At 42.8% G+C, this 11,588-nt stretch overlaps 1 protein-coding gene across 5 annotated transcripts in view; it reads left to right on the top strand.

Moving 5' to 3' along the window:
* The first annotated feature begins 8,607 nt into the window (after window positions 1-8,607).
* Window positions 8,608-11,588, top strand: part of FMNL3 (formin like 3) — a 53,044-nt gene continuing 50,063 nt past the window's right edge. For all 5 annotated transcript variants that reach the window (XM_079139555.1, XM_079139554.1, XM_079139553.1 and 2 more), the window contains exon 1: window positions 8,608-9,016. In XM_079139555.1, the coding sequence (XP_078995681.1) occupies window positions 8,891-9,016 (126 nt within the window). In that variant the 5' untranslated portion in view covers window positions 8,608-8,890. The remainder of the gene's footprint in view (window positions 9,017-11,588) is intronic.

The following is an 11,588-nucleotide window of genomic DNA, read 5'->3' as shown; positions in this document are numbered from 1 at the left end:
GTTTCTTTCCACTTTTTGGCTATTATGAATAATGCTGTTTTGAACATTGATATCCAAGTTTTTGTAAGGACACATTTTATTCCTCTTAGGTATATATTTATGATGTAGTTTGAATATGGTTTATCCCATTCAGAACTCATGTTGAATTTTAATCTCCATTGTGAGGTATTTTTTAAGAGGGTGAAAACCATGGTTTTCTTTTGGGAAGTGATTAGGATTAGATAAAGTCATCAGGGTGCAGTTCCATTATTAAGTACCAGTGACTATGTAAGGAGAGAGAGAGAGAGAGAGATTGAGAGAGAGAGAGAGAGAGAGAGAGAGAGAGAGAGAGAGAGAGAGAGAGAGACACGAAAGATACATACACCCACATGGGCACACTCTTTGTATCTGGCCACGTGATGACCCTGCACTGCCTCAGGACACTGCCAGTAAGAATGTCATTACCAGATTTGGGCCCTTGAACCACCATGAACGTAAACTAAATAAACCCCTTATTTGTTTATTCATTTATTAAGAAGAACTGGGGACTAAATTCTTGGCCTTGCACATGCTAGCAAGCACTCTACAACTCCAGACCTTTTTATCTTATTTTGAGACATTCTCAGTAAATTGCCCAGGCTGACCTTGAACTTGCAATTCTCTTGCCTCAGACTATGGAGTAGCTTGGATTACAAACATGTGCCACCATGCCTGATTTCTTTTCTTTACAAAGCCTACTCATCTTCAGTATCACAAAAAGGACTAAGACAAGGTAGAAGCAGAATTGCTGGGTCATAAGGCAGTTAGATTTGGGCTGGAGTTGCAGCTCAGTAGTAGAATCCTTGCAGGGCATGAGCGAAGCCCTGGGTTCAATACTCAGTACCACATGTAAATAAATAAAATAAAAGATCCATTGGCAACTAAAAAATATTTAAAAAGAAAATAAGTTAATTAGATTTAACTTTTCGAGGATTGCCAAACTATTTTCCAAAGTGGCTATAGCATTTTACTTTGTCACCATGTCACCAGCAGTATACAATGACTTTGGTTTCTTTTTTCTTTCTTTTTTTTTTTTTTTTCTTTTTTTGTTGTTTGTTTTGGTTTTTGATCCTGGGGATTGAACCCAGGGGCACTCAACCACTGAGCCACATCCCCAGCCTGTTTTTGTTTTTTATTTTGAGTCAGGTTCTCACTAAGTTGGTTAGGACCTTGCTAACTTGCTGAGGCTGACTTTGAATTTGTAATCCTCCTGCCTCAGTCTCTCAAATTGCTGGGATTACAGGCATGTACCACTGCACCTGCTGCAGGCTTCAGTTTCTTTACATCTTTGCCAAAATTGTTATTACTGGTAATTTATAGCCATTTCAGTATATGTGAAGTGGTATCTCACTAGTTTGCTAATAACTAATGATGTTGAATGTCTTTATGTGTGTATTGGCCATTGAATATCCTCTTAGGATAAATGTCTATTCAAATTTTTGGCCTTTTTTAAAGTTAGGTTATTCATCCTTTTATTATTTATTTATTAGTTGTAAGAGTTCTTTATAAATTCTGGAAATTATCAGATGCATGGCTCCCAAGTATTTAAATTATCAGATATATGGCTATTCTCTCCCATTCTATGTGCATTTATTTATTTATTTAATGGTACTGGGGACTGAACCCAGGGCCTCCCACATGCTAGACAAGCACTCTACCACTGAGCTATATCCCCAGGCAGCCCCTATCCTCCCTCTTTTTTTTTTTTTTTTTTTTTTTTTTGAGACGGAGTCTTGCTAAATTGCTGATACTGGCCTGGAACTGAAATTTATGATTCTCTTGACTTAGTCTCCCTTGTTACTGGGATTATGGATGTATGCCTCCATGCCCAATTTGTTTATTTTTCTTTAGTTGTCTGTGCTTTGTGTGTCATATCTAACAATGTAATACATTTTAAATAAAATTGTTTACATGGATAGGGTCTCACAAAAACATACTTGCTTATAAATACTGTTTCCATTACTGAGGATCATTTACTTTCAAGGAACACACTACACCATTTTTACTTTATTTATTTTTGGTGGTGCTGGGGATTGAACCCAGGGCCTTATACATGTGAGACAAGTACACTACCAACTGAGCTATAAACCCAGCCCACTAGGTTATGACATTTTCAGGGGAAGTATACTGGGAACTGAACCCATGGGGGCTCTACCCCTGAGCTACATTCCCAAAGCTTTTTTTTTTTTTTTTTTTGAGACAGGTTCTAATTTTCCAGGCTGGCTCCAAACTTGTGATCTCCTGCTTGGCCTCCTGAGTACAGACAACACCTTTTGCAGGGTGGAATGTCAAAGAATTTGAGGGCATGTTTATAACCACTACTTGAGCACCTAGAAGCGGGAGGGGAGTTCCCATCAACTATGATGTGTAAAACATCAGGAGGGGAAATTCTCACTTTATAAAATGTCAAGTTTCTTTTTCTTTTTTAATATAGTACGATTAAAAAAATACAAAATAGGGTTGGGGTTGTGGCTCAGCAGTAGAGTGCTTGCCTTCAGCACATGTGAGGCACTGGGTTTGATCCTTATAATAAGTAAATAAAATAAAGGTATTGTGTCCATCCACAACTAAAAAAATATTTTTAAAAATACAAAATATTTCTATACCCTTGCCTTTATCAAAGTGGAAAAAATAAAAGACATGGAGAGCTGAATGCTTCCCCAAAAATGGGGAGAAGCTTATTTCTGGAAGTTAAAACTGTTTAAGGTAGAGGTTTTTAGGCTTTTTTGTTTGGTTGATTGGTTGTTTTTGTTTTTTGGAGGGGAAATTCTGTGGGCTTTATTTACATTAACAAACATGTGTACTGCTGGTGCATGCCTGTCATTTCAGCAGCTCAGGAGGCTGAGGATCACAGTTCAAGGCCAGCCTCAACAACTTAGTGAGACCTGATTGCAAAATAAATAAAAAAGGGCTAGAGTATAGTTCAGTGGTAGAACATCCCTGGGTTAAATCCCCATCACACACACGCACACACACACACACACACACACACACACACACACACACACACACCACACACTTTACTAATCATTTATCATAAATTAAATAGTAACAATTTCTTCTTCTCCTCCTTCTCCTCCTCCTTCAGCTAGGATCAAACTCAGGCCCTTAAGCATACGCTCTGTCACTGAGATGCACCCCCAACCCATTTATTTATTTTTTTATATAAGAAACAGGGTCTCACTATGTTGACCAAGCTGGCCTCAAACTCGTCATCCTCCTGCCTCACCCTTGTAGCTGGGACCACAGGTGTGGGCCACCATAGAGCAATTTCTAAACAATGTCTTACAGATAATAAATATCTTTTTTGAATATGCATACAAAATGCTTCTTCTTAACTGTTGCTGGTCTTAGTTACATATATATCCCCAGCCCTTTTTTATTTTTTAGTTGGAGATAGGGTCTTGATAAATTGCTTAGGACTGAAAGGCTGGGGATATAGTTCAGTGGGTAGAGTGCTTAACTCACAAGCATCAAGGCCCTGGGTCCAAATCCCAAGCCCAACCAAAAAAAAAAAAAAAAAAAAAAAAAAAGGAAAAAAAAATTTGCTTTGGGCCTAGCTAAGTTGCTGAGGCTGACCTCAAGCTCACAATCCTCCTGCCTCAGCTTCCTGAGTCTCCAGATTATAGGCGTGCTTGTTTATTCTTTTAGTAGTAGAATTAGAAGCCTTGTTTCAGGTGGTCATTTACAAAATAGTCTTCAATGATTTGACAATGATTTCATCAAGAGGTTGTGCTATGGTTTGAATATGACTTGAGTGTATCGCCCAAGGGTCCCTGTGTTAGAAGCCTGGTCCCTAGTATGCTGATGTTAAGAGGTGGTGGAGCCTTTAAGAGGTGGGACCTAGGGTAAAGTCATGAAGGGTGCTGCTTTCAGAATGAATTGATGGGCAGGTGTGGAGGGCAGGTGTGGCAGCAGGCAGCCATGCTTGCGGTAGGGAGGTGGAAGCCGTTGACTAAGGGAGATTCTGGACTTCCCTAGAGACTAGGGCAGGGGATCCCTAAGCTGGCCTCAACTTTTGTCTTCATAAATCCCTCAATTCTTCCCAGAGAATCGGAATGACCTGAGATTCTAAAACCAAAGCCTAGGGTTAATGCCTGGTTAAACACCTACTTGCTAGATGGCCTTAGTCATGTTACTTAACTTCTTTTAATTTTTTTCACTCATCTATAAAATTAGGATAATATTTCCCTCCAATGATGTTGTGAAGATCAAATCAGATAATGGATGTGAAAAAATGTTGAAAATTATAAAACACTGTAAAGGTCACTATTATCTAATAGATAAGTCTTGTTTATTCTATCATAGGTATATGTCTTTCTTCAACTTTCTTCAACTTCTGTTCATCTCCTGCCCTGATTTGGTTCAGGCTCTTATCTTCTCCATATCATTACTGTAGACTCTCTCTGGAGTCTCAAATGTTCGTAAAAGAATGTTTCCAGGGTATACTTAAAAATTGTCTAGGACACCGGACTATATATAGAATAAACAACAAACTCCTCAGCTGAGCACAGGGCTCCTCTTGAATTTGATTCAACCTGCCTTTCTAACTTTAGCTCATGTCCTCCCTACACTTCAGTCTCACTGAATTTCTTACCCCACTCTTGCATAGTTCTTCATTTTCCCCTTCTTAGGATTCCTTTTCCCTTCCTGGTTACCTTTCCTTCCATTGCTTTTTTTTTTTTTTTTTTTGGTACCAGAAGGGAAAATGAGCCACATTCCAGCCCTTTTTATTATTATTATTTTTTCAAATTTCAAGACGGGGCCTTGCTTTGAATTTTGAAGTTGTTGAGGCCAGCTTTGAATTTGTAATCCTCCTGTCTCAGCTTTCCAGGTAGCTGATACTTAAAGGCATGCGCCACTATGTCAGTCTTCCATTGCCTTTTCCACACTGTTCTCACTTTTCTGTTTCACTTTTTTTCACTATACTTACCCTCTTGGCCTGACTCAAGTGTCATCTACTTCCCAAATTCCTTTATGCCTTTGTCATCAGTTCCCTCAGTAGTACTTTGCACACCCTTCTATTACAACACTTATCACACTGTTTTGTAAACATTAGTTTGAGAGCCTATTAGATTATGAGCATCTGGAAAATGATACCAGTTCATTGCTGGATCTTCCTTACTACTTGAAACAAATGGACCTTTCCAGCTAAACCATAGGTTTCACTTGAAAGATTTGAGCCAGCAGTAGGAAAAATGGATTGAAGAGAGATTAAGGTTTGGAGATGATATAGACCCTTAATTAAGAAGTTTTATGTAATCCTAGCAACTCAGGAGGCTGAAACAGGAGGATCTCAAGTTCAAAGCCAGCCTCAGCAACAGTGAGGCACTAAGCAACTCAGTGAGACCCTGTCTCTACATAAAATACAAAAAACAGGGCTGGGACTGGGGCTCAGTGCCCTTGAGTTTAATCCCCCATACCAAAAAAAAAAAAAAAAAAGAAGTTTTATTCTTTTATCCTTTTTTATCCTTTAGTTTTATCCTTTAAAAAGTAAAAAAAAAAAAAAAAAAAAAAAAAAGCATTTAAGATAGGTAAGCAAGGAATTAACAGTGAAAGGCATAATCTAATGGATTCCAGAAGCCCCTACAATATGCAAATCTGGTGACTAAGCTTGTATAATAAAAGGTTGGAGACTAAGAGACCACGCAAGGGTGAATATACAGCTGTTTGCTGTTCTATAAGATTTCCCCTTTTTGTTAAATGTTATTTTAGCATCCATTGTAAGTCACAGAGGAATTAATTCCCCTCTTGAATTCTCAATTTTTGTGTAGTAGTCTACCATCTTGTTATAATGCCTCTATCCTAGAAGAGTCAGCTATAGGAATCAGGAAAGTATGTGTTTGGGATAGTGGAGCAAGAATAGAGATGTGTGACCAAAAAAAAAAAAAAAGGATAGAGATGTGAGTTGTTGGTTTGTCCAACTGGTTAGAAGAAACTGAGCTTGAAAGGAGAGGGTTTTGGTGGTCTAGAAAGACAGGGAAACCACTTTTTGGTTGTAAACAGCAGAAATTCAATACAGACTGACATAGAAAAAGAGAATTAGCTGGGTGCTGTTGCACGTGCTTGTAATCCCAGTGATTTGGGAGGCTGAAGCAGGAGGATCACAAGTTCAAATCCAGCCTCAGCAAAGTATCAAGGCCTAAGCAATTTAGTGAGAACCTGTCTCAAAATAAAAAATAACAAGGGCTAGGGATTGCTCAGTGGTTAAGCACCTTTTGGTTCAATCCCTGGTACCAAAAAATATGAAAAAAAAAAAAAAAAAAAAGAATTTACTAGCTTTAATAACATTATATGCTAATGATTTCCAAATTGATATTATCAGTCTGTATCTCCAGACTCATATATTGAATTGCTTAGTGGATATCTCTAGTTGGCAGTTCAATAGGCAACTCAAACTCAACACAACCCAAAACTGATTTCTGATCTTCTCTTTGCAACTTCTCCTTACCAAACCTACTCCCTCATAACCTTCCCCCATTTAAACTGATGAAAACTCTACCCTCCTGTTGCTCAGGTCAACTACTTTGAAGTTATTTTCTATTCACTGTCCACAAACTGTCAAGAAATTCTATTGACTCGACTTTCAAATTCATCAAAAGTCTGATATTTCTCTCCAGGTGTACAGATACCACCTTGGTCTAACTATCCCATCATCATATCTCACCTTGATTATTTTAATAACCTACAAACTGGTCTCCCAGCTCATTCCTTTATTTAGTTTGTTTTCAATACAAGAACCAGATGAACCTATTATAAAATATAAGTTAGATCATGTCACTCTACTCAAAATTCTTCAAAAGCTACGTATCCTACTTAGAGAAAAACCGAAGTCCTTACAATAGCTTACAATGCCCTACACAATATGTCTTCTAGTTACCTTTCTGAGTTCATCTTTCACTACTCTTTCCCTTGCTCATTGCACTCCAGCCTCTTTGTTGTTCTTTTAACACATCAAGCACATAATATGCCCTGACAGTTCCCTCTGTCTGGATAATTTCCCCCCCAAATATCCACAAGGGCTTTAAAGGCAATTTATTAGCAAGGCCTTTCTTAATCATCTTAAAATCTTAACTTCTCCCCCACCTCTATCCCCTTTCAGTTTTATTAATACTGATCACCAAAATGTATACAATTTACTTAGTTCATTATCTGCCTCTTCTCTTACAAAAAATACCAGAAGGGGAAAATGTATGTCCTTTTTGTTCACAAATGTATCATCAATGCCCAGAACAGTATCTGACTTATACTTTTCAATAAATATTAGTTGAATAAATGAATAAAACATCTAGGTGGGGACTGGGGAGATAGCTCAGTCAGTAGATTGCTTGCTTTGTAAGCACAAGTCCCTAGGTTCGTATCCCCAGCACCCAAAAACAAAAAACAACAACAACAAAAAGCATCTAGGTGATAACTTAAGGCATGATTAGATCCAGGTTTTCAGCATGTCATTGGAATTGTATCTGTATCTCTTAGCTTTTGTTTTTCTCTGCATTAGCTTCATTCTCATGCAGGTTTGTGGTGCAGTGGATGAGGGCAAGATAGCCACCAGCAGCTGCAGGTCTGCATTCTAACAATTCAGCAGCCAAAATGGAAAAAGAATGCCTATGTCCTGATTGTTTCTACAGAAGTCTTGGAAATGAGTCTTATAGTCTGGGCTTGGGTCAAGTGACAATCCCTAAAACACTGTCTGAGAGTAGAGGAAGAAAATGTTGTCACTGGTCATGGGATCATGGGGTCTCCTAGAATGACAATTGGACAGGAAATGGAAGAGTGGTGGTTTCTTAAAATAAAATGGGGTGCTATCACTGGAAGAAGGATGAAAGCAGACTGACAGAAATAACAGATGTCTACCACATCATTAGTGATGACCCACCAGCAGATGAAACCTGTCCCTGGGTTTTCACACCATCCAGATGAACCTTGATAAGGTTCTTTTCTCCTAAATGAGTTTAACCTATCTCTGCCAATTAAGGTCTTCTTCAACCCTCAATGACTTTTTCTTTTTTTTTTTTTCCCCTTTTTTGGTACCGGGGATTGAACTCAGGGGCAATCAACCACTGAGCCACATCCCCAGCCCTATTTTGTATTTTATTTAGAGACAGGGTCTCGCTAAGTTGCTGAGCGCCTCGCCATTGCTGAGGCTGGCTTTGAACTTGCGATCCTCCAGTCTCAGCCCCTTAACAGATGTGGTCTCTCCCTCTTCTGAGTGTTCTAGTGTGTCTAATTCTCTGGTAGATAGCTTTGCATACCGTGCCCTATGCTTATTTTGATAAAATTGTGCTTCAAGCCCACCGCTACCCTAACAACCTGGTGCCCACCTGAGCCACCAGGGCGCGCTCGACTCCTGGAGCAAGGGCGTCGGGGGCGGGAGGCTCTGTGATTGGCAGGCGCGGCCGTCAATCGGGCGCAGCAGGGCGGGGCGGGCCGCCCAGGAGGCCCGTGGGCGGGAGGAGGAGCCTGCATGAATGGGGCGCGCGGCGCGCGGGCTGCAGTCGGCGCTAGCTCTCAAGCGGAGCCGGAGTTTGGGCTCCGAGTGGGTGGGAGGAAGCGAGGTGGGGGGAAGGGAAAGAACGCGGGGGGCGGGGAGGGGCATCGCCCAGGCGGCTCACTGAGAGCTGCGAGGCAGCGGGTGTGAGCCAGAGTCGGCTGCCGCGGTCCCGGACGCTTCTGTGTCACTGTCCGCTGTGCCTCCCCCATCCTCGCCACGCGCCGCCCCCGCTGGACTCGGAGGGCCTCAGCCGCTCCCGACGGGACCGAGGAGTCGGGACGGGGAAGCCAGCGCTGAGGGAGGGATCGGGTCCAAACGGCCGAGCCCAAGGCCCCGGGGCGTGAAAGCGGGGGCTAAGGCCCCCGAGGGGGCCCCGCCGCGATGGGCAACCTAGAGAGCGCTGAGGGGGGCCCTGGCGAGTCGCCGTCGGTGTCGTTGCTGCTGCCGCCAGGCAAAATGCCGATGCCTGAACCCTGTGAGCTGGAGGAGCGGTTCGCCCTGGTGCTGGTGAGAGCTGAACCCAGCCCCTTCCCCCTCCTACCGCCCCCCGGGTCCCGACGCCCCGGGTGGGATTTTGTGCGGGTCCTGGTCCCGCCCACCTCCCACTAGGGCGGGCGACAGACCCCGGCCTCTAGTCCCCGCCCGGGAGCCTCTGAGCAGCCGGTGGCTGAGCGGGGACAGCGGGATCGGGGATCTCTGGAGGACGCCTCAACCACAGGAGGAGGAGGAGGAGGGGGACCCCAGCCCGGGACCGCCCCAGGATCCGGACTTCTCCCTCCCTTCCTTCCCCCTTGCTCACTTCTTCCCACTTTTCGTCGTTCTCGCCGGTCTGAGAATTCCCATTTTGGAGCCTTTTGATGTGTCTGGCTTGCTCCTCACCCTCAGTCGGGCTTCACTGAGTGGGGAGACCGCCTTTCAAGTTAACATGGAGGCTTCCCAGGGAGTGGGTCCCTCTCCCAGCCCAGACCAGATGTTTTGGGAGAGAGGGGGAAAAAAGAGGGGGCTGGCAGCTCTTGAAGCCAGTGGAATAAAGAATAATGCCATTCTACTTATTTTCAGGACAGCCTGCAGGCATCTTAAATTATAGTGGATTTGCCTAAAAGGCTGAACATGTGGATAAGCCATTTCAGACTAGAGTATTTTTCCAATTGAAACAATACGTAAACCATCCCATCCCGCCTCCTTCCCCACCCCCCCCCCCCCCGCCCTTTTCATGTTAAGCCCTAGTGACTGGTTTGTGTTCTTTAGCCTGCTTCTTTGTAGTTTTTCTGTGGGTTCCAAAATGGTTGGTATGGATAGGTTTTTAGAACTGACTTTGGGACTCCACTGTGGCATGGGAATTGGACCTTGATGTCAGTGGCTCTATGAATAGAGAGGTTCTGGGCTGATATCACTGGGATGGAGCAGGAGAATATGTTGGAGCTAAACATGAAGCTTTGGAGAAAGAAAAGGAACATTTGCTAACAGATAAAACTTTGAGAAACTTGGGGACATAGTTCCCAGTTTCCTCAAAGAACTCTCTGAGAGGCAGTAATAATTCTGGCATTATTGTTGGTATGGCCTGAAGGGCTCTAACTTTGCTTTTGCCAGTGTTGAGGGATAAGTCGTGGACTTAGCAGCCTTATTGGATTTCATCTGCCTTGGAAGAGGGAGATTAGATCTGTTGGCAGCAGTGGAACTGTCTAGAGATCCTGGTCTCTGGTGGAGAGCCTGACATCAGCCCATTGGCACCAGAGCTGGCTCAGAGAGGGTCCACAACGTTCCAAGGGGGAAGCCATGTCATTGGCACCTCAGCATGCCAGTACTGTGAAGGGCCAGAGGGATCTAGGCCACACATCCTGTGGCCCTCCGCCTTTCCCTCAGCCTTCTCAGGGGGATGGGGTGAGTCAGTGATTACTAATGTGCTGTGACCCATCTCAGGCTAAGGAAGAGAGACCCGGATACATAGTGCCCTGGAGAACAAGAGTGCAACTGTTGGGGAAAAAGAGTGGGAGGGAATCTGCACTTGAGCAGGGGTGTGAAAACCCCCAGGGAGCTGGTACCAGTTAGCTATAGAAATTAGGAAGGGATGATCTGAAGTGTATTGGGTGAGGGACTGTCCCAGGTAAGGGCTGTCATGCTTTTGGGAGAGCATAGAACTAGAGTTTATCATGTCCTTACTGGAGCTTGGTTGGCTAGTTTGTTTGGTTAGCAAATTGATGGCTTAATATTCACAAAATGCACATGATAATGTCCTGATTATTAACCAGAGCACCCAGAGAGCCCAGGTCAAGTAGGGGACTAGACCACCCACTTGCAGTTCTTCCTTTCTTTATAAAGATTTGTTTCCTTGTGGCTTTTGTTTTGGTCTTGTTTCTGTGTGCCTGAGCTGCTGTTGATGGAGGGTTTGAACAGGGCAGGCCAGGGCTGGTTAGCTATCTCAGGAGAGGGGGGAATTTAACCTCAGTTTTCTAATACAGAGAAATAATGTTTTCTTGGAGATTTGAGTTCTTCTCTGGGGACTCTTCAAGCTGTCTTTTTCCACTGTTTCTTTCCACCATCCTTTGGGAACAGTACTGACAATGAGTTAGATGTTTGACTTAGGCACAGGCTTATGTATTTCCTGACCAGTTAGGAGAAGCCTAGTATAGAAGAAAAAGCAAGGACTCTTAACCTCTTTGAACCTAGATTTCATCATCTGTAAAATGAGGCTAGTAATTCCTGACCTGGTAGGATTGTTGCACCTAGAAATATGTAGGGTGCTTGGCACCAGAGGATACTCAGTATGGATGAGTTTCTTTGCATGCGATGTGAAACAGACAAGTTGCTCCTCATTTTTTTCTTTCCAAGTTTGTCAGCTTCACTGTAATTGGGCTTGTGAAAAAGCTATTTGGGGAGGGAGAATTGTAGATGTATAACACATTGCTGTCTCAGTTAAGCATGTGGACTTTCAAGTCAGAATGGGTTTAAATTTTGGGAAGGAGACAATTTCACTCATTAGAAAAGTATTTACCTTATGTAAGTTACTACTTCATCCCTTTAAGTTCTGTTTTCCTTTTATAAATGAGAAAAATAATATCATTTGCCACATGAAGTTGTT

The sequence above is a fragment of the Sciurus vulgaris genome (assembly GCF_902686455.1).
Source record: "Sciurus vulgaris genome assembly, chromosome: 5".
In the NCBI taxonomy this organism is placed as follows: domain Eukaryota; kingdom Metazoa; phylum Chordata; class Mammalia; order Rodentia; family Sciuridae; genus Sciurus; species Sciurus vulgaris.
The sequence above is the reverse complement of the archived record's forward strand: the minus strand, read 5'-3'. Positions and strand labels throughout refer to the sequence as shown.